This window comes from Dermacentor andersoni, chromosome 1 (assembly GCF_023375885.2).
Source record: "Dermacentor andersoni chromosome 1, qqDerAnde1_hic_scaffold, whole genome shotgun sequence".
Taxonomy (NCBI): Eukaryota; Metazoa; Arthropoda; class Arachnida; order Ixodida; family Ixodidae; genus Dermacentor; species Dermacentor andersoni.
Genome location: NC_092814.1, coordinates 170379488 through 170403449, shown reverse-complemented (window position 1 = coordinate 170403449; position 23962 = coordinate 170379488). Strand labels below are relative to the sequence as shown.

The following is a 23962-nucleotide window of genomic DNA, read 5'->3' as shown; positions in this document are numbered from 1 at the left end:
AATCAGCACTGCCGAGAAAAGTGCTGTGGATTCCCTTTAGGTAAATATGTAATATTCTTATGTTTAGTGTCTACATACGTGAACTTCCATAGAACTCCTAATTATTATAAGGAACTAAACAACAAACCTTTACGAGCAACTGCCGTGGTCTTCGACTGAATCACCAGGGAGCTCTCGCGAAACTCGATTCCAGTTGCGAACCTTTTGTAAGGGAAGACAAATGCAATGAAAGAACAAAATGAAGAGGGCAGATAATTAACCAAAACAAACAGCAGTTCTACACTCAAAAACAGTAAAACTTAAGAATAGAAGGATCATTAATAACAGAAAAGATAGGCACACACATTCAAAGGAGCGCTGTAATGCCAGACACTGCATGCCGTGTGCCTATCTTACAAGCAGTGCACCCACATGTGCCCAGAGCTGTGCTGATTATGCTTGGTAACAAGTTTTCGGGGGTTCCGAAGGCAACTTGAAAATTTTCTTAGACGCAACACCTACATCCAATTCTACCGTGACCATGACCAGGCTCAAAACAATCAAGATGCAAGCAAAGGAGTTCATCTGAACACATCTAAGGATGGGTGAATAGTACATTTTAAACCGAATTCAAATAAATCTTAATCACTTTAATCAAATAGTTCAAATAGTAGTACTTAGCATATCACTTATTTTTGGTGAAGAAATGCAGCCACGTATGCTATAATTAGGTAATAAAGAGAAAATCAGACATCCACCCGTTCGTAGCAATTGCTACAAAGGAAACCCATACGGGTTCCTCAAAAGAAAAGCCTCACAGTAGAAGATAAATTCGTCCTGGTCCTGGACACAAACTCGGGACTACCGCCTTTCTGGGGCAGCCACTCTGCCATTTGAGCTAACTAGGCGGCTAGCAGATGGTAAGGCGAAGTCGAATTTGTCAACTCGAAGCAACGGCAAGAGTGACATAATTCTGCGGAAACCCGCAAGGTGGAGAGAATTATTAATAAAGAGAAAATCAGACATCCACCCATTCGTAGCAATTGCTACAAAGGAAACCCATACGGGTTCCTCAAAAGCAAAGCCTTGCAGTTGAAGAAAAATTCATCCTGGTCCGGGATGAATCTTTTTCCGCAGAATTATTATGTCAAGCTATAATTAGGCTTATACAATTACAAACTTTTTGGCTCAAAGTGACTAGTTTTGGTGTTTGCATAAAACTTTAACAAGCGCCAGTTGAAAAATAAACGGGAGGGAGGGGATGGGGCACCTTCCGTAGATGGCAAATTTATGTTCAGTGCTGTTATGTAGATACAGTAAAACTTTCTTACAACGAAGTTGAAGGGGGAGCCAGAATTACTTTAGTCATTACTTTGTTATAGCCATTATTGCATGTACTGCATTGTGAATCTCTATGTGGATTTCAAGGGGAATTTTACTTCGCTATAACGAGGGTTGACTATATTGTCACGTGGTGGTGACGTTGAAGAACACAGTAGCAATACTGTGAAAGACAAAACTTTTATTGGGCGAACCTGTGCCCACAAAAACAGGCTACACTTATAGCACAAAGATAGCGGCGAACATGGTCGGCGATTGTCGAAAATCTGATCAGCGGGTCAAGCGCATCCGCTTTTACACATCAGTCGTGAAATGTTCCAGAGTAATCGCTGGGACCCGCGTGCCTTCTACAAAGTTCTACATTATTCGCATCGCGCACACATGCGATCAGATTACACAAGGTTCAGTCACAGACAGCGGATGAAAGCATCGATAACATTCCAGAAACTTCCAATACATGCAGGCGCGTCCTGCGCTTTACGATAATGTTTGTTAGGCGGTGAAACGTGTCGCCCGATAAAGACAAACAAGTACATGTGCCGATACCCCTCTCTTAAAAAGCATCGACCCGATGCTGCAAACAAACGAAAGTAATAAAGAAAAGCACTCGTAGCAAAAAAACCTACAAAATAAAGAAAGTTCGTCAGCGTCCGTAAAAGGCTTTAAGACACAAAAAGACCAGAAAATCAGACGGCGAAGGGTGCTCGCGTCCGAAATTTCAGACGTTCTTATACATTGACTCTAGGGGGTACATGGTGGTGCTGCGAAGCAGTCTGAATTATCGGGCTTCCTGAAAGCCGGTCGTTCACTGTACACTGGCCACTCCTACAGCCAACGACACGGCATCAAAGACCATTTGTTACGATCCCTTCCTTCTGTTATCAAGCCAGCATTACCACAACTTTCATTGCCTTTCGATAAACTTGCAGCTATTTTTCCCTCATAGAAGCACAAATTCCCTGAATTTTCCCTGAGTATTTCTAGACTATTAAAAGTCCCCTAGAATTCCCAGTTTTCCCGGATGATTTTTTAATAAAAACAAATTAACCACATTTCCAACTACAGTCGAACCTCGATATAACGAAGTCCTGTTTGCAGCCCAAAATTTCGTTAAATCGCGAATTTCGTTAAGTCGAGGTTCGCATATTTCAGCAGTCCAAATAATGATGCAGGTTCTTGGAACACTCCTGGCGTATGGCACCTTGTAGATAGCAAAATTACAAAGATAACCAATAAACCCCGGAACTACTAACACAACTAAGAGCATGATGCCCGATAGCCAGCGGGTACGAACGCATTTTTCTCCATTACGCGTACGGTGAAGAGCAGGTCTGCAGCAAGCGCCGCACCTAGTGCTCATAGCTGCCACTAGATGTGGCCATCAGTTCCATCATGATTTGTCATCACTAAAAAAAAAAATCCGTTCACGAAGACATGGCAACCCGTGGCGCAAAAAAAAAAAAATTATGCACATACCAGAGCTATCAACTTGAATATTCTTTCGAAGAAAATTGGAAGAGTATTGGTGGATCCATGAGGCCACCACTTATGATTCGGCGTCTGATCCGACGTGCGGCATACGACGATTCGGGGCACACGGTGCGTGCATCCGAAAGATTGAGCGGCGCGTAAGCTCCGCCCAGATCCAGCCCCTCAGCTCGACTTCATATTCACGCCGAGAAACGCAATATAAACAACTCTGAACAACAATGCTTCGCTTTACGCGAACGCTGTCAATAAAATCATGCCCCTGCGAGTGACAGAACACTTCACGACGGCGCGTTGTGCACTGGACTCCGCTAACAGCCAGCGATAGGGCCGGTAGGCCTAGCTAGGCAGACGCCGCGGCCGACGGCGCTTACGATCAAATCCGAGCTCGTCGAAGAGCGCTTATGTTTGCCAAAACAATTAAGACTGTACACTTAGGTCGCCCGTAATTAAATACTATTGGTTTACTCGACGCAGTCGTTGCGATGGGCAAACGTCCAAGCGAAGCGAGCAGCCTCGCTCAGACGGTCGGTGTGCGATGTCTGCCTGCGAAATGCCCTCGCGTCGCGGCTCCCGATCTCGCCAGTAGCTTAGTGCTAGTGTACTAGGCGCTGCTTTCCATAACAGGCACACGTTCGAGATAGCTTTACTGAACTGTAACTAGTTCGCGTCAGAAACAAACCGCAGCACGCAAGGAAAAAAAAAAAAAATACTGAGAGAAACCGGCCAGCCAGCGCCGCCTCCGTGGAGGGAACGCCACATGCCAGCCGCGCTGTCATTGGCTGCGGCCAGACGACGGTGCGGTTGTCGGACGCGTCGGACGACCGATCCAGCGCTTCGGCATGGCAAAACACCTCGATTCCGGCTGCCGTTCCGGCCCGTCGGACGCCGGATCGGACCGCGTGTCTCCCGCTTTAGAGCGCTTAACGCTCGCAGCCATCGGATGATACCGCGCTCAGTAAAGCAATGACGACGTTGATTCATGAACGCTGAAATATTTTATTTAACTTCCCGCAGAGCAATTCTAAGCAACTCAAGTGGAAGCGAAGAACTCCGTCAGCTTCATCTGCCGCTTTTTAATAAGCGTCGGGGTTATAAGGCGCTCGTAGGTGGACAGGGCTGCCAAGGCTTGCTCTTGCGAGTGCGCGCCCGCATGCGTGCGTAATAGGTCCAGCGCATCCATGATTTGCTTCGGTGTACCTATGCTGCTTGCCGCCTGGAGTTCTTCGTCCGAGTCATCGTCCTGCATTTCTGCATCTGTGACGCTCTGGATTATTGCGTCATCGTCCAGCTCTTCAGTTGTGACAGCGCAAGCGTCGCTGAAGACAAAGTCCTCGAGTGTCACGTCGCTTGGAGCACCTCCCTGATCGCAGAGCAGCTGCCACGAGCCAACGACATCTGTTGTGTCCGCCGTACTTTCGTCACCGTCATTTGCTCTGCACTCCGCTTCTTCATTCAAAGAAACGCTCTCCTTCAATCCCGCCTTCCTGAAGCACTTGGCTACGATCTTCGTATTTGTTGCCTCCCACGACCGCGAAAGCATCTCCAAGGCCATGAACACGTCGATTTTCGTCTCTCTGCGGAGCTCGATGTTCAGCAGAAGCCTTTCAATGACCCGCTTGCAGTATGTACACTTGACGCTGTTTATTATTCCCTGGTCGAGTGGTTGTATCATGGAGGTGCAGTTGGCAGGGAAATATTCAAGCTCAATGTTGGAAAGCGCACAATCTTGAACATGATGCGCTGAGCAATTGTCCAGAAGGAGGCAAATGTTTCGGCCCCTTTTGCGCATTTCGGCATCCAGATCCTTGAGCCAGTTGCTGAACAAATCCCTTGTCATCCACGCCTTTGTGTTGGCGGCGTACTTGACTGGCATGCTCCTTTTTCCACTGAAGCAACGCGGCTTCTCGCTTGTGCCAATTACGAATGGCACACGCTTATCGCTGCCGTCCATATTCACGCACAACAGAACAGTGAGACGTTGTTTACTGTGTTTTCCACCATGGCACTTCTCATTTCTCAAAGCCAACGCCTTCCTTGGCAACAGCCGGTAGAAAAAAGCGGTCTCGTCGGCATTATATATGTCGGAGACGTAACGTGATAGAATGTCGGGAACACGATCACGCAACCAGTCCGCTGCTCCAATTGAGTTCGCTTCGGCTGATTCTCCGCTGGCCACCTTCCCAACAATACTATGCCGTTCCTTGAATCGTTGCAGCCACCCGCTGCTGGCTTTGAAGTCGTTGTGCCCAAGAATACAAGCAAAGTTAAGGGCCTTTTGTTGAAGAATGGCCCCGCTCAACGGCATGTTTTTTGCGCGCATATCGAGGAACCATGAGAAAAGAGCTTTTTCTACGTCGACGTAAGCTGCTTCCTTTACCTTCTTTCTTTGTTGGCCTGAACCACCAGCACTGACGGCACTCATGATACTGTCCTTCAGTTTCAAGATTGTTGAAAGCGAGCTCGATGAAATTCCATACCTTTCAGCAACAGCCGCCTTCTTTTCGCCGCTCATCACTTCGGTGATAATTTTGGCCTTCACATCAAGGCTCAAAACTTTTCTCTTGCGAGGTGCACCACTCATCGTGAATAGGACGACGACCTACGCTCAACGAGATCAAATAACCAACTGAGAAAACGTGCCCAACGACACGAGCGCACCCAACGACCGCTGTTCGTAAACTTACTTCCGGTTGGCGCTTTCCCGTTCCAACAGCCCGGTGACGTCATAGCGTGACGCGTTCCGGAACTACTGAGGCACTCCGGCTAGCACTACAGGAGCGCGTCCGCTGCGGGTTTCATACGTACACGATAGATGGCGCAGCGGCACGTTCTGCTCCTCGTATTGAAGCGCGCTGGGAAAACTTGAGCATTAAAGGGCGCATGTAAATCGCTGTATGCCCGGCCAAAGTTTTCGTCTGCCTGTCAAGGAGGCTCCTGGTACGTGCGTGTGATGCGCGAGGACTTCGTTAAATCAGAAGTACAGTATAAAGTGACCTCGTTAAATCGCGGAAAAAATTACATGGTTTTCAATGGGGCAGAGATTGGGAAAAATAAAAAGTGCGTTATTCCGAGAATTTCGTTAAATTGAGGTTCGTTATATCGAGGTCCGACTGTATTAGGAACAACATTTGTTCACTGCAAAGTTGGAAAAATTACTGATGACGCAACGTAGGTAGCCAACCGGGCAGCTCGCCCGAGTGACATCCCGAGCCCAGGCAAGGCCGGGCTTTTGGGCCAGCCCTAATCTGTGCAGTGCTCTAGCCCATGCAGCTCTTTCAAAAAGGGGCAAGAGTTCGTTTAAATTTCTATCTTTCTTGCAGTGTACACTGGTGTAGTAATTCAGAGGCATAACTATCAATGCTTCATCTACAAACCGCACTTGTCTGTCTGCAATGCCTAAACCTGGTGGGGGCCCTTAACACAGCAAATATTTACTCTAAGCTCTTACTCCAATCCTATATTTATGCTCAAAACTTTGCAGTGTTCAGTACTTTACTAGAATGTTTAGGTAAGCACAGCTTAGCCCTGGATATATCATATGCAATAGGGATTGCAGAACAGCTCGATGCAAAGACAATACGACATACAAATAAAGTTGAACGTTACAATCACGAAATCAGCGGGGAATGCGAAAAAATTCACTTTCGTGAGAATTTCGTTGTTGCAAAATGAGATAGCACAGATAGGGAATGCATCGTGGAACAAAACTTTACGTTCAAACTTCCATTAGCCTTGTTTGGCAAGACTTGCTCGAGGCTGCAGAACCACACTGCCGGCAGTGCCATGGAGTGGTATTCTCGGTTGATTGCTTTCGGAGACAAGGTCACTTTCGCGAGATTTTGCGTAACTCAGCACTGGATACGGAGCAACAGCGATCCACATGAGCAATATTTCTCCAGTGTACCCTGTCGGTCGTAATCACCGACGCGTCCGGTGCCCAGTGCACAAGTGATCTTATCTCATGTCCCCAAAACGATAGTTGCGAGTTTATGGCCCCTTCGCGCAAATCTGCACTCTATGCCTGTTGGGTAGCATGGAAACAGCATTCTTGAGGCAAGGGACACATTCTCGGGCGATCACTCAATCACGGCCAGATGCAGGGCAGTCCACGCTGAAGCCGCCATTCTCAAGGGCCATAAACAAGTCCATGTCGGTGGACGTGTATTTCATTGTTTTTGCTGCATTTTTCTCACCGAGCCACACATTATGCACTGCTTTAGGCGTGCAAAAACCGTCGTCACATGTCGGCAGCGGCATGCGTGCCAATTTTAACAAGCAACCAACAAACAAAATGGTGGCCATGATTTCTGGCACTTGGTTGCTTTTGAAAACAAAAATAGCAGTGCCCACGCAAGCATAATGTGGTGCTATTGTATGCAATTTAAGTATGAAGCAAACGCATTTGAGCCCATTTTGGAGCCTGCTAGCCTTGCGCAAGTAAGTAGAGTCAACGTCCGAATTGAACGCATGCCTTTTACTATCGCCAAGGGCTCAAATCGTCCGAAAGAGCTCTGCAGGCATGCTAGTACACTTAAGTACATCAGTGCTCGTACTATGACAGGAGACGGCGAGTGCACACGTGTAGTTAAGACATACATACTGCGTGCTTCATTACGTAACACTGCAGTACTGAGGTGAAGCTGACTTTCGGAAACTGCGCTAGTGCATCGCGTCGTGCTTTCCGAGCTTCGAAGCTACTGGTGAGGACAAAGGCGGAGACAGCGCCATTGCTGACAGCGGTGAATTCTTTCAATGAAACATACGGCACCAAACAGCAAGAATCTTGGTAGCGAACAGTGAAGAAGCTAGGCCTAGCGTTGACGCAGTGGCGGCTACGGCTGCCAGCATATCTGTATGCGAGAGCGCCCGTTCGAGGTAGCGAGATAATCAAAATGGCGGCAGCGGTGGCTTAGATAACGTTTCGACCTTTAGTCGTGGCAAAAAGTCCGGAAAATCGCACGGCGAAGGGTTTTTGCATCCGAAATTTCAGACGCTCTATACATTGGCTACGGGGTACGTGGCGATGCCTCACAAAACAAGCTGAATCTGACGATGACTATATGGCTGGTGGCTATTAGGCAAATTGTTCGGTTCATCTTGTATTTGAAAAAAAAAAAAAGAAAAAATGGTCAACATGTTTTTTTCTCTATGATCTTCAATATCCTGAAACTAATTTTTCTTACATTTGCCCATTATTATAAAAACTTGAAATGACAGAAAGCCGATTTTTAGCCAGCATAAATTAGAGAGCAATGCACAGCTGCTGAACTAGAATGGTACAAGTATACTCAATAGTCCATTTTTCGTTAACTGTTTTCTTCAGAAAACACTCGCTGTGTTCGCAAAAAAATTGCAACAGTTCTAATATTTAAAAAATAATCTTTGTTCTAGTTCCATTGCAAGAAGACATAACTGCGAATAAAATGAAACAGACCTGAATGTGCTATGCACAGTGGTTACTGAGAAAATGGGTCTTAAATAAGGCTCAAAATACATGGGAGGTATAGGGCCTACCCTGTGCCCTTATTAAATAAATAGATCTCATCTAAAATATTTGTGATATTCCTATCATGGAAAATAACTAAAATTTGCAAGATGCTGTAGTACAAGTACCTTAATACGAATTTATTCATAGCCAAGTATGCACCACACCCCCGGACATCAGCCACTATGACAGGTGCCATCAGAGAATTCAAACCAACTTGACACGAGTGGGTCACTTACCCAACATTTTTGGTCATCTTGTCAGCAAGCTCTTTGTGGTCCTTGTTGACGCGTGCCATTACAGCTGCGAACACATCACACAGCTTAACTCCATCTCGAAGTTTCTCAAGAACCACTTCTTCTTCAAGTTGCAACAAGAAGTCATAGAGATCCTGCTGCTCTTGGCTAGGATTTACCAGCAGCGTGCGGACGATGTTGGAGCAGTAAGACTTGTAACGGGCCCCCAATGCACAAGTGATGGCCCCAAAGTGCAACGTATTCTTGTCACTGTGTGGAGAAAGAGAGAGAGAGAGAGACCAACATGATTAAGGGGAGACACTCCTCAGAAACCTTTCTTTTTTAAATATTATCGCTAGGCAAATGGAAATTGTACCACTTATATAGCTTGATAGCCTCATTACAAATCTGTTTTTAGTTTTAGCATTTCTCTATGCTTTCATGTCCTAAGTGCCATGCATAAGTGAGAAACAGTGCATGTTTGTGCAGCTACTGGACCTAGCAGTTGGCATGATATAGCAGTGCAAGATGGCGTTTCTTGTCCCTAGCACTCCAGTGAGTGCTAATAACCAAGATAATGCAATTCCCTTGACAGGCAACATTTTGAGAGTATTTCATATCTGATGCTTCGTTTTCAGTGACTGGTACCCAAGGGTATTGAACATTTCCATTTTTAAAAATAAACTGATTGCACTAAAACCTAGATAAGTGCATTCTACACACCTTAAAGATGATGCACACCAAATTTGGACTTGATTGGACCACAATAAGTACATCAAATGTCGTGCACAAAAGCCATGTTTGGCCAAAAATATGAAGCTGAGAAAAACACGATTGAAAGTTATAAAAGTTCTTTATTTGTGTTGTAGCGCTGAAATCTACATAAAAATTGTGCATAATGCAGGCCAGGGTATCTAGATCCAGTGCACAACTTTAGAATTCACCTGCGCCGTATGTTGTTCTCTCATAGAGTCTTTGTGAGCACCATGCTGACCCACTTCCTGTGCTGTTACTTTCCGAGCCAACTCCAAGTTATCAGCCACTGCTTTTGTAGCAGCAAGGTGCACTTTCTTTGTTATGGCGGTGAACGATTTATGGTGCATCAGTTTTGGCAAACCAAGAACTGCACAAAATCGGACGAGTTGATTGTGTCCAGCTTTAAATGCGTGCGCCGCAACCACTGCCTTGATATTCACGCCGAAACTCTCTCTTGGGCTGGCCGAAGGGCGCGCTTCGCCGTTAGCGTTGTCTGCCGGAGATGCACGCCGCGACGAATAGGTTGACGAGATAACGAACGTGGTACACACTGCATTGTTGCAACGCAACTCCAAAAACGACGCGAGTCCTTTCCGTTTTTTGGCCAACTCACGGATAAAACGGTGGCGCCGTCCGCACGCCGCGGCGCTCACATTCACGACGCCGGTCTCGCAGATAAAGGTGCTTGCTGTCTCCTCGCCGCTCCTATCTTGATTGTCGAAGATTCTCTACTTTTTCTCCGATGTGCTGACGAATTTGTCTGCACTGTCAACGAATCTTGAGCGGCCGGCCGGCTCTGAACTGTCAAAAAACGCTGTCACCGAGGTTAGGCTTAGCTGCCGCGGATGTCTCCATTGCACGCCACTTGACTGCCGTGAGTCCCCTTGAACTTGCGCTTCGACCGATACTTTCGAGATCGAAAATCGCATTTCTTCACGGGATCCATCGAAACAAGGAGCAGAAAAATGCGTGAAAGCCTGGGAACATGTCGAGAGAGCTGCGCGCCGCAGAAAGAGCAGAGAAGTTGTGGCCGCATCGCTCGCTAGCAGCCAATGGCGTGGCTGGAATTGCACCACGTGATTTAGAAATCCAGCGAAAGCGCTTGGTTTCGGCGGAGAAATGTTTTTTTATTATTGCTTCCCGGGGAGATTGTGACGCGGCAAAGCCGACCTCGGAGAGAAAAAGTGTAGGCCTACTGCCTTGCACAAGCCCAATGGCTTGTGACGGCACGATTTGACGCATCACGCGCTGGTAAATGGGCCAGATTTGCACCTTTTCTTGCCACCTCGAGTGCTTTCACCGAGTCTGTTTATAATTTCCCGATCATTTACAGCCGATTCCTTTATATATGAAAGAGGAGGGATCAATCTTGTTGAAACAGTCGAAAACCTAAAACTGACTTTTTTTAATGAAAATCGCCGTTTTTCGACCCATGTCTCCCATTAAAAGGACCCTCAAGGAAAATATGCAGAGTTTGAAAGATTAGTAGGGTTGTGCAAATATTCGAAAATTTCAAATATTATTCTCTAATATTAGGAATGTTGTAGCACATCTTTAATACAGAAGATCCTATGCATTGTTTTGAGAAGTTAAGCAACTGAACAGACTCGCCATTACAGTATTGCCAATTTTTCTATCTGCTTTATTACCATTTCCCCATACTAAGAGGCAGTAGCCAAGATGCGAGTGCACAAATGAAAAGTACAGTTCTCTGAGAAGCCCGACAGACACGCAGCATGGGATCCGTTGTAGCAAGCCAACAGATCGTGCAACCTTTGTGCACGTCTTATTTATGTCCTCTGTCCAGCTTAGGTTTTTATGAAATTTAACACCCAGAATTCAGAAAGGCTTGCATTTGATTGGATACGAATATTTGAAACAAATCAAATATATTGCTGGCTGTGCGGGAGCAAACGTGGTTCTTAGCTTTATTTCTGTCTAATCTAAGAAAGTGTGATTTTGTGCCGATTTTTGCAATATTTCACGCTGCTCGCGAAAATTTCACCTGTAAAACACACTTAGACACTGGACTTCTAAGCTTTGCAGAAAAGCCAGCCTCTCAGTAGCAAGCAGTGCGGGTTTGCAAACAGCAAGGGTGCACTCTTGCAGGTTCTACCCCCAATCCCGAGTTTACAGCTCGACAACAAACGTGATGAGTGACGACTAGTACATGGTCAAATGCCTCCGAGTTTATGGGAAATTGATGCAGTATAGTAAGGCACAGGTTGGAAAGAACAGACAACTAGCAGAAATTATTCAATTTTCCAAAGCCAACACCTGCCAATGAACGTGTCGTTTCTAATGGTGCAAGGGCCAGCTACGGCCAAAGAGCACCATACATATAGTAATGGATTGTCTATTATGCATGAAATTATTAGGCGAGTGGGATATGGTAGATGTACCATGGCTCTAAAAAAGCCTAAAAACAATTCACTGTAAGCTGCATAAGATTAAAATTAATATTAAAATCATGACAATGGCTAACGATGTGTGCTACGAACATAAAGCTTACGTTAGGAAGAGATGATGTAATGAAACCTTTTCTGTTAACTCTTGTTACTACGAACCCCACATTAACGAATTTCTCAAATTTACGAATATTTTGAAAATCCCCACCAGATTGCCTATATTTTCAATATTTCAGAACTACGAATTTCAATAGAGCACATAGTTTAATTTCCCCTTTATAACTGAGGAACATCAGTATTATGAATTCGGCTAAAGTAACTAAAGAATTCGACTAAAGTAACAACGCTGCAACTCTTGTGTGAAACAAACCGCAAGTGCAGTAGCTATCATCATCACCATGTCGAGTGCCAACTGCTTTACCACGAATTTCAAGAACTTCACGACAAAGGTTTGGCGATATTCACACAAGATCCAACAATGAATGCAACTAGCCACACCGCCAAGAAGCGAAAGTAGTTTTCGCTGCAGGACAAATTGGATGTATTGCAGGAAATTGACGCAGGGAAAAAGCAAATCGGCGTGTGCAGATAGCGTGGCACAGCCCCATCGATCGTCGCGACCATTTTGAAAGACCGAGACAAGATTGTTGAGCTTCACCAGGAATCGCAACTTGCTCCTATGAGGAAACGGCTGCGACTGGGAAACTTTCGAAATGTGGACCAAGCTGTTCTGACGTGGTTCAAAGATGGCAGACTGCAAAACGTTCCAGTGTCTGGCCCAATGCTCCAAGAAAAAGTCCACGAGCTTGCTGATGCACTTGAAATAACTGGGTTCGACACCAGTGCAGGTTGGCTTTTTCATTTCCGCCAAAGGAACGGAATAACTTAGTAGGTAGTCTCGGGCGAGGAAAAGGCTGCTGATAGAGAAGGCGCAGATTCCCGGCGCAATGATCGTTTTCTAGAGGTGGCTGAATCGTACTTTGAAGACAATATTTTCAACGCGGATGAGACCACATGTTTTCATCAGCTCCTGCCAGACCGGACGATGCCCTTCAAAGGGTCGCAGTGCAAAGGAGAGAAGAAGTACCCGATGAGGTACCGTATTTACAAGATTGTAAGGCGACTCGAATGTAAGTCGACCCCCCCATATTGCGTGACAGGAAAAAAAAAAGGAGAGCATACCAGAGGGCGCATTCGATAAAGAAAATTTATTAGTAGCTGACATGGTCACTGGACTACTCATCTTCACTAGTGCTGCCATCGTCATCGTTACTACGGTTGCACAGCGCGTCGTTGTCCAGCGAAATTTCACATTTGGCAAACGACTGAACCACGACATCTTGTGGAACAGCAGCCCACGCTGTATGCACCCAACCACACGCAGCCGTCAGGGAGGCTCTTTTGACAGGTCCGGTTGGCGTAATTTCGCGGTTTTCTGCCGCCAGCCACTCGTACTCACGGCGGAGCAGGTCCTTAAAAGGCGAAGATCCGAGCTTGTTTCATGACCGTGTCGCACTTGATTGGCAGGGACCGATCACGCATTTCAGCGACGTATGCCGCAAGCTTAGCCTGCAGCTCCGGAAGGCGTCCAGACTTCGGCACGTGGGAAATTCCTCACGAGCCGTCACAGGTGAAACTTTCACTTCGCTGCAGTCGCCACTCTCGCACCACCCGTTCAGAAACATAGAACTTGCTGCGCAACCCGTTGCACAGCAATTTGTTTCTTCGCAGTAAAGGATGGCAGCCCTCTTGAACGCTGCTGTGAATGAGTGCCAAATGATTAGTAGGCCTGGAGCACTCATGACGACTGAGGAAGCATAGAAGTAGCACATAGCCAGCAGTCAAGCGGTGTCAGCTCTTCCATGAACTACCGATACTCCCTGCAAGCGCCGCCATGCTGAGGGTGCCGCTGCAAATGGAAACAGCGGCGCTTCCATCAACTATCGACACCCTCCCCATGAGTGTCGCGTGCACTGTAAAACTCAAAAATGTTGAAAAACCCCTCCGAAAAGCGAACACACGCAGGATAGCAAAAAGCTATGGGTAGGGCCATAGAGCAACCATAAAATTGTAACTATGTTGTAGCTCCCGTTGGTCTCACTCGCGCGCCGACGTCTCGGACCCGTGACCAAGCACCTCGGGCACCGACGTCTCGGACCCGCGACCAAGCATCTCGAGCACTGACGACTCGGACCCGCGACCAAGCACTTCACACGCCGATGACTCGAACTCGCGACCAAGCACCTCGCGCGTGGATGAAACGCAGTCGAGATTCAGCAGTACAATTCAGGCTCACTTGGAACCGCACTACATATCGATAGAAGCTTCTCGTGGGCGAGCCGAGACACTGCAAGCATCACTCAGTTCTGTTTCGGCGACCGAGAGAAAAATGAAGCTCACAGGTGAGAGTGGAAGTTGTGCCGATGTGGAGCTGGCGGATGAGTTTTTGGTTGTGCAGGTCACAGCATTGAATGCTTTGTACAAGAATGCCTTGTTCCAAGAATGCTCTCAGCCGGGACTGACTGTTCATTTGGAAACAAGGCATGGATTGGCTGCACGAATGCTACTGACCTGCAATGCCTTCGGCATTGTTACAAGTGAATGGTCATTGCTGCGAGTAGAGAGTGGTAAGGCTTTTTTGACGTGAATATGCGTGCAATGCAAGCAATTAAAACCACCGGCAAAGGTGCAACTGCATTGCCTGACTTTTGGTCAGTAATGAACGTTTCACACACAGGCTTGCACCATAAGACATTCCAAAGACATCTGAAATCAAAATTCAGGCCTGCTGGTGAGATGGCTGCGGCAAGTCTCTTTCCTGATGCTGTGGCAGCCGTGCGGAAAGCTTACAACGAAATGGACCAGGCATTCACAAAACATGTGACGGTAGTCTACGACGGGACATGGATGACACGTGGTCATGCATCCCATATTGGTGTGGGCACAATACAGTGAAACCTCGTTAAACCGTAGTTGGCCGGAGCTCGGAAAAAGTACGTGCTAAACGGTAGTACTGTTTAACCGAATAGCATGAGATCGCCCATTTACCTGTTGAAAACGAACTCTGAGAGAGTGCGATGAAAGGGGAAACAACATGCAGTATTTATTCACTTCGCGCGACAAAAGTTATTTTCGTTTGATGCCGCGGCGGCCTAGCACGACGACGACAGCGGCCTCAAACTTACTGAAGCTGCGTGCCAGCTTTTCAGCCAGCCCCCTCTTCTCGGCAAACACTCGCATGGCAGATTCCTCGTTGGGATTACGTATTCTCCGTGCACGCGCGCAGTAGTGCTGCAGAAGTCCCGGGGGCGCCTTTTTCATTGACGGGTGCCAGAGTTTGGAATACTTTTCATTTGGAATAGAGTTACGTTATCGCGCTCCTGTTCTCGTCGCGACGATTGCATTCATGAGGCTGACGTTACGTGTAGCTTATGCCACTGTCGGGCCTGAATCGCCCGTGCTGTCGCTTTCCGGATCGTCCTTATCACTGTCGCTAGTCGACACTTCGGCAACAACACAGGCAACGATGGCGAAAAGTCGAACCTCGTAGCCGACATGTCTTCGCGGTCGCAGCAGCGCTGCCGAGCAACTTCTTCGCATTCCAAATGCCACATACTGTAGTCAACAGCAGATCCCTGTTGCGTGCCGGCGCAGACTTATTCGTGTCACGTTCGATAGCACGGACGATGTCTAATTTTTCTTCTATGCTTAGCACCCGGCGTCTTTTTTTATCCGAGCTTCGGAACGACGCGAGTCCTCGCTTGCACGACGCCATAACGCTCTTAGGCACGGGGTCGAAATGATGTTGATGTGGCTTCACGCGCAAACGCACAGGGCGCTTGGAGGCCGTTCCGATCTCTGAAGCTTGTTGTTCTGCCGGGCCGCCCGATGGAGACGGCGCACCGCCGTGTTCGCGCGACGAAAAGTTGAAACGCTACGTTTTAAGCGATCCGTACGCAATAAGCTGGTACGGTTTATGCAGATACGAAACACATTATGTTCAATGGCCGCTGAGTCGGGGATTTGACTTTACTACTTTTAAAACGAAACTACTGTTTAAGCGGGTACGGTTTAACGAGGTTTTACTGTAATTGAATTTTACACTGGTCTGGTGCTTGACTGCATTGTGCTCTCGAACAGATGCCATGGATGCACGCTTGGGCCGAAAGAAAACGAAGGCTACAGTGAATGGAAAGAGAATCCCGTGTGCCAAAAGAACACCGATGCAAACTCAAGCCAAATGGAGGTCGAGGCAGCGTTGATCTTGCTCAGGTCACTGGAAAGGAATGACCTCCGCTACACATATATTGTTTGTGATGGGGATAGCCGTACTTTCCAGGCCCTTTGTGAAGGCAAGGCTTATGGCTTCATTACATTCAACAAGTAGGACTGTATCAATCACGTGAAAAAGAGGATGGGTACAGCCCTGCGAACACTTGTCTCAAAAAGCAGAAGTAAACCAATTGGAGGGAAGGGCGGCCTGACCCAAGACCTAATCAAAAAGCTCACCAATTATTATGGCATGGCCATACATAACAATATTGAAGTAGATGATATGCAAAGGGCCATAATGGCAACCTTCTGTCATATCACTTCAACAGATAAAGACGCTCATCATGAGCTTTGCCCTCGAGGACCCCTCAGCTGGTGCAGACACTGGGCTGCAGAAGCTGAAGGTAAAGCTCCGCCAGAACATAAGTACAAATTGGCAACACATGTTTCAGCTGCGTTGCTGCTTGTGTATCAACGCCTCTCGGATCCTCAGCTACTCAGCCGCTGCCAAGGCAAGAAGACTCAGAATGCAGCCGAGAGTCTCCACTTCGTCATTTAGTCAATTCTAACAAAAGAGCAAAATGCTTCATTGATCGCAGTGAGGCAGTCTGCAAGTACAACGCCGGAACGCTTCGTGCATACACAGTTTTGTGCCTCACTTGGCTTGAAGCCAGGAAAGCATTCCCTTAAAGAGCTGCAGAAAAGGATGCCCTACGAAAAAAAAAGGCATCTAAAGAACATCAGCTGAAAGGCCACATGCCCAAGAAGCCCCGCTGTGCTAAGGACACCAAGGAATACAATCCTGGTGCATTTTAGAAGAGTGGAGGCAAGGCAAAACTTTGAAGGTCTTTTTCTCAAAACTGTTTTTGCCTTTCTGCTCAGTTTGTGGAGCTGATTTCTTTGCTACCGTTTGGCCTATTCTGACTTTTTTTTTTTTGTCTTGTTCCTTGGGCTACAGTGCAGGTCGGGACATTCTTCTTGCTTGAGGGCCTTGACGTTTAATAAATTTATGATGTGGCTATTCGTTCACCCCGAAAGTGTGCTTGATACGAAGGTAACAAAAAATGACACTCCAAAAAATTTGTGTTGAAAAAAAAAAAAAAAGCAAGAATGTCATGACCTTCAGCTTGCATTTAGCTATGCAGTCAGTACTTAACAAGCCTTCTATCACGTTTTTTAAGTTCCCCAGGCTCTTCACAATGTTTGAGGTTGAAACATTCTGCTGAATCAAATTTAATAAAATGTTCTCAAGGTATCACTCTGAAACTTTTATGGAAGCATCAGGGAGACATTCTAAACATTTGTGCCAATTTTCATCAAAATCCATGAAGAAATAAGGAAGTTGATTATCAAAGCCACGTCCCCCCTTAAAGAGTCAGGTGAACTCACTCAGACACATGTACATAAAAACCATTTATTTCTTGAAGAAAAAGTGCCGTCATAGCACCCTGCTACATTTCCTCTATGACCAAAACATACGTCCTCATACAGTGTGGCCACTTTGTTTGCACACTGGCTCATAGCGACCTCGGCTGCTTGCGTGGCAGCAAGTTCCAAAGTTCGCTTCAAATGGTGTTGAAAAGTGGGTTGATGCATCCCATGGTGGGACAATCCATTGCCGCAACTACGTCATTCATGGCTGTCTGGCCATTTCCTGTAGACATCATCGCCCACATAGCCAAGAGGTTGACGTTGATGTCAAATGGGTTGCATGTCTTTTTACGATCAGCTCTGGTCGAGCACCATCAGGGTGCGATGTCTCCACAATTGTCGCTAACAAGAATCAGCTTCACTGCGAGGCTGTAGTCGCGATCACCCCTCACTAGATGCATTGCTTCGCTGCACGTTTCACATCGCAGAACTTGAAGAACGAAGTTGAGGGAATTCAGGTTCACAATCACGTAAGGAGCGGTAGGCTGAGCTAACGCCGTCGCTGCACAGCTCGCCTCAGTGAAAGGCTGAACCTTCCGTGCCGTTGCCGGTACCTACAAAAGCCCCTCAAATGCGGCCTTGTCACAGGCGCATACCTCCAAAACTTCTCCGATGCCCAGCATCAACATGCTTCCTGCCCCTGCTTTCGCGTACAGCCAAAATGATGCAGAGATCGGAACTTCTTCGCTCTTCCAGGCATGGTGAACCGCATGATCATGTCAGGGATAACACACCTTCGCCGTCGATTTTGATGAAACTTGCTGAGTTCATGTATTTCAATGTGCTAGCTTTAAATATACATCCAGTTTTCTTGAAGCATAAGTAACTTTCCAGAAGTCGAAGACACTCAGCTTTATTGCATAATTTGCTTGGAGGTGAGCTATCTACTAAACTACACATGGGATAATAAATATCGACATATGAAAATGATGTGGAACTCACAAAGAGTGCTAAATAAGCAAGTATGGTGTTGTAACCCAATTTTATATCAAACGGGAACACTGCAAACTTTAGTGACAAAAATTCATTTAACCGCTAAAAAAAACATTTTTTTTTTAAATTTTCTAACGCAATAGTCATTTTGCATATTTGCACTCTACACAGCTTTAGCTTCCTGGAAAGAAAAAAACAAACATTTACAGTGATAGCGCAAGTAGAAGCAGGGATACTGCACTTCCAACATGGCATCCTTATCAAAATTGTGGTTTTGAGAAAACAACAGAAAACATTTCAGAACTGATATTGAAAGAAAGTTTGAAAAAACAGCATCAAAGGCTATCAGTAGGCACTAGGTATAATTCATGGCCGTTTGGCCATTGCCGGTCTATGACATGGTCTATGGCTTCAAAAGGATTCCACGTTTTCGGGCCCTCTATTCCCGGCGAGCTCCATCCCGACGCAACTTAACCGCGGATCTCCCAAACCACAGTCAGTTTAGTAGCAAGACCGCACTCCTGATCGCCCCACACCAGCTACGCAGAACCACCACAAATATTACACAAGAAAACGCCGAGAATATTGTTCATTGCTGCAAGTCCAATACAAGGTACAGAGTAGCGGGCTTTGCGACCGAGGCTGTTGCACTATCGGCGGTCGGATCTTCAACAAAACGTATCTTTCGCATCATGGCCATCGTAGATGCAATCTTGTTGAGCTTAGCTTTCTCACGTGCTCTTATCCACTTCTTCTTCAGTTATGACAGCCGTGTCCAATTCTTATGCGAGTGTAACGCGCATGTGGAAATACGTGACCCAGCAAAGCAGTTGAACCGGCGACGTTGGGCAGCAGTACGACTTGAGCTGCTGGGTATCCTGTGCCGAGTGCGACGAAGGAGTTGCTTTCAGAAGTTTATTGCGTCTCTTAGGTTTCCGCCCGTATCGATTCACTGAACGGAAGTTTGTCGGACCGCCAGCATATCCAGCGTCGCAGTCGCGAGACAAAATGGCGGCTGTTTTCGTCGTTTTAGTGCTCGTGGTCCTTGGAGCCAATCATGACTCGCCATCTTGGTCACATGCTTAAACTGGCCACATGCTCAAACTGGAATACAGTCGAGTCCACTTATAACAATGTTCAAGTGCCATGAAAATTTCATTGTTATAACCGATAATTGTTATAAACGGGTTGCACGAAAAAAAGCATAACAACTGCAAAGAGAGGTCACAAACGGCAAGTGACATGCCAGCTCCGCCGAGGCATCGTTTTGGTGGTCCCGAAAGGGGCCTTGTAAAAAATACGAGAAGCTTGCCGCGGCTGCCTCTCAGCTTGAAAATCCCTTAGCGCCCCCCCAAAAAAACAAAAACACGAATACCTAAGAGCATTTAATGAGGGCAAAATAGCTTGCACTTCTCACTGCTTTGCTGAAACAAACCCCTAATCGGCGAGTTTCGACTGCTTCGCGGCAATCTTGTCGATGTCCTTCTGCCAGGCTGGAGGGCATCCAAATGTTGAACATGTCCGAGCGAAATGTTTTTTGCAAAAATGAAGTCCCGCAGGGAATCGATCATTCTTGACGCCTCCTGTTGAGACACAACTTGTACAGGTTCCGGTTCATCTTCGTCGTCGCTGCTGTCATCGTCTTCCGCGCCGGTGACTGCTGCAACGATCGCCTCGTCAGTCAATTTTTCGTTTGTCGCGACTGCATCGTCGGCGTGCAAGAATTCTTGAAGCCCCTCCGCGTCACCGTCATCACCACGCACCGTAGACCAAAGTTCTGTAATGGCTCCATCGGCAGTAGCTTCGCGATACTCCGCATCACTGATATCCCCGGCAAAGTACGCTGCCTTCGGAACACGTGCAACTGGTGAAGCAGGAACCAAGGAGAATGGGAAAGATGGGGCAGCCCACACTCAACTGCCGTGACGCGTTTTCAACAAGCGGCACACCCTTAGAATGGACTGCTCCCCGCGCGCCGATACAAAAGCAACAAAAGAAATGCCTTCCTTCCCTCTCCTACTCTGCCCAGAGGAAAGCGTCCGTCTTTTCTCCTGCTTCTCCTGCTCACCCCATTCTCCTCGCATGCGTCGTCACGTGAGCTTTTCGCCGCCCCTGTGCGGGCGGCTCCACATACACGTGCGCGCTTTTGGCGGAGTAATTTGGCCGGCGTGGTCGCTGCGTTTGCGCGTTTTTTTTCTGTGACGGTTGGCTCCAAATGACTACATTTAATTGGTATAACCGACAATCTAGTATGATAGCATTGTTATAAGCGGTTTATTTTACCATAGAACACACTGAAAAGGTGACGGTGCCGCGGCTGTCCATTGCTATATCTGATATATTGTTAAAAGCGGTATTGTTATAAGTGGGTTTGACTGTACTTCGCGTATGCTTCACCTGCTTATTGAGGTGAAGCTTGCTTTCGAAAACAGGCATAATACAATGTGCTGTGCTGTCCGAGCTTCTAAACTATTGGCAAGATTACAAAGCCTGAGTTGGTGCCATTGCTATCAGCAGCGAATTGCTAACAGTAGCGAACATCGAAATAGCTAGGCCTAGCGTTGACGTGGTGGTGGCTATGGCTGCCAGCGAATCTGTGTGCGAAAGTGCTAGTTCGAGGCAGCAAGATAATCAAAACTGCAGCGGTGGTGGCTTTAATTAATGCAGTTTCAGACCTGCAGTCATGGCAAAAAAGTCCATAAAACCTGACGGCGAAGGGTTCTTGCATCCGAAATTTCATACGTTCTTACACATTGACTCTACAGGGTACGTGGTGGTGCTGCAAAGCCATCAAAATTATTGGGCATGTCCCAAAAGTCAGGTATGCGGAAAATCTGTCGTTGAATGTACACTGGCAGCTCCTCCAGCTGACAACATGGCGTCAAAGGCAATTTTTTGCGATTCCTCTACTACTCGAGCCAGTATTAGCACGACTCTCGTTCACTTTCAATCAAATTACAGCTAATTTTCCCTGATAGAAGCACCAATTCCCTGTGTTTCCCCCGAATATTTCCAGGCTATTTAAAATCTCTGAGAATTCCCACTTTTCCCAGTTGGTAGACACCCTGCTCGGTGCAATAGCTCCTCGCAACTCTGTTGCGTGAAACCCTGTATTATAGACCTAAGACCTCATTGTTGATAAGTCCTATAATGTGGGTTCCACTGTATGCATACTTTGCAACTTAGTTCTACTCCATCTTTCAACACCTCTAAAACATCTTCGCAAACAGAATCTTTCTTGGTATTTGACGCAACCTTTATAAAATTGTAGAATGAGCCTAAATCCATAAACTTCAGAAAAATTTATTGGCAGGTGCGAATCAAAGTATAATACCCCTGACACACGGGCACTCTAAAGTCCTTTAGGTAAGGGGACATCTACCGGAAAGGCGTTCAAGTGCAGTGACACACGACAAAGGAGTATCTCCTTTACGGTAAAGGTCCTTTTCGGGAAAGGAGATCGCGCAACTACTTTTCGAGCGGAAAAGGAGTTACTCTCGCACACAGCGTGCACAACTCGTCAATAGAAGGAAACCTGCCGCGCAACTACGGTGCCCATAGGTATTTTTTTTACCTTGCGAAAATGCTTTAATTGCTAGCGGTAATACAATATGTCGAATACTGCTGCACATAGTTGCTGGACCAAGTTAAATGGCTGCTAACAACGCAAAAACGCGAATAAAATAAACGACTACAAGCATTATTAGCCATCAACAATGAAAAAAATACATTTTTAGGTTCTACGGTAGCTAAGTGTAATTAAATACGCAGCTTTTTAAGAATGTTTTCTCTCTTGTGGCTTTAAGGGGGGACACGGCTCTTTGCGGCGAAAAAATTGCGAAAAAATCGATTTTTTGAAAACGAAATTTTCGATATCTACAGCTAATATTCCTTTAATTCACCAAGTTTCGAATCTCGGGGAAGAGTATTTCGTCCGCAATATCAATTTATAACATCACTGTGAGCTGAATTCCGCGCAAAAACAGCCCTTTTTAGCGCGGCGCGTAGCTCTTTTTCTACGCGCTCGATCGCAGCCATCTTGGTCTCGTTGGAAAGAGGAGCCTTCCTTCTTTAATTTCCCGCCAAAAGTGACTCCGTCGGTACGCCAGTGACGTTGAAATCCGGGGAGAAAAAAAGCCCGAACGCGCGATCCGATTCGTTGACTAGCGCACGTGACCAAAAACGCGCGCTGTGGTTGGCTGCGCGAGGTTCCCATCGTCTGCTCCACTCCGCAGGCGACGCGACTGCGCGTCTCGTAGGTTTGTTGGCACCATGCCCAACGATGTCCGATCCACCGGGAAAGTTTGCCACGAGGCACAAGTTCGGCAAAAAGAAGAAGCGATCAGCTTATAACTTTCAAAAGCGCTCCATTCCTTCTGAAAGCATCGAGAGTAGCTCGCCGCCAACCGCAAATGATGCCGAAACCGCGGACGATGCCGAAGTAGGCCTAGCCAGCTCACAAATGAGTGAAATCGTTACGGACAGCGGCCGCGTTCGGCGTGACACTGCAATGTTGCAGCGTGCGGATTTGTTGCAGAGGGAGATGAATGCTCAAAAAAAACTTCGAGTTCTCGCGTCAACGCCAGCAACAACGCGGGTGTTGGATTTGCTCACTCGCGCCGACGGCGTTGCAGCCGCGCCAGTCGACGCCGAGGTAGGCTTCGCTTTCCTCAGTAGGACTCCGTGAGCGGACTGATGTCAAGTACAAGGTGTGCGGCGGCAGCGTCGCAGTAGGCAAAAGCGAACGGTAATCTGGCCTCGCCATAAAGATTGTTATCACGTGCGCGTGTTGCGGCGATATCGCGTCGGCATGGAGCTCGACCCTCGTGAACAACCTCGCCGCGCGCGCGATGCAAGACACCAGGAATCGGCGAACGGCGCTAAACGATGTTTTTGCCGCATTTGGGTGGCCGTGGTCAGAGCGACTACATTCCTGGTGGCTTTTAGCCACTTTCACTGCAAAGTAATGCAAAATTATTTCTGCACTTTTGATTAAAAGTGAATGTATTCCTTTTTTCTCGTTTTCTCAAAACGACATTTTTGATGGTAGTGTAGTTTTGGAGTGACGATATCTCTGGTTCTACTCATCTTATTGCAATAATTCTTTTTTCATCAGAAAGGTGGACAAATTGGGAGTGCAGTAGGCCTAAAAGGTGAACAAACATCATTACAGAAATTTTGAAAAAGTAATAATTTCTCCAGGGCTTCACTAATGCCTTCTGCTTACAAAAGTTTGACATGCTGTAACTTCGGCATAAATCAGTTTAGAACATTCATTCTTGTAGCACTGCAACCTCTGATCATTCAACATCATTTTGATGTGCCAGACTCCTTCATTAACAGCCAGCATTGTAGAGAGAACTTGCCTCCAAATTAGTCCATACAAAAAAACATGAATTGCTTATATTTTGAAAAGTACTTGTTGCATGGGAAAACCAATTGAATATTTGAAATCAGCATGTCAAAATACATAAGTGATGGAAGTTTTATCAAATTGTGGCCACAAATAAAAAATAAAAGTTTAAGTGGGGTGTCCCCCCTTAACAGCCAGTGCTATTTTTCTTGCGGCGTTCATCTGAGGAACTACCTAAAGAAGTTCAGTGCGGTGCCGTGTGTCATCGGCGCAACTC

The 23962-nt window shown here is 46.7% G+C and overlaps 1 protein-coding gene across 1 annotated transcript in view; it reads right to left on the bottom strand.

The window, feature by feature from the left end:
* dre4 (SPT16 homolog, facilitates chromatin remodeling subunit dre4) overlaps positions 1-23962 on the bottom strand; it is a 170454-nt gene that overhangs the window by 113281 nt on the left and 33211 nt on the right. Inside the window, exons 8-9 of the mRNA XM_050195378.3 lie at positions 8536-8802; positions 128-201 (exon numbers count right to left, since the gene is read on the bottom strand). Of these exons, the coding sequence (XP_050051335.1) occupies positions 128-201; positions 8536-8802 (341 nt within the window). The remainder of the gene's footprint in view (positions 1-127; positions 202-8535; positions 8803-23962) is intronic.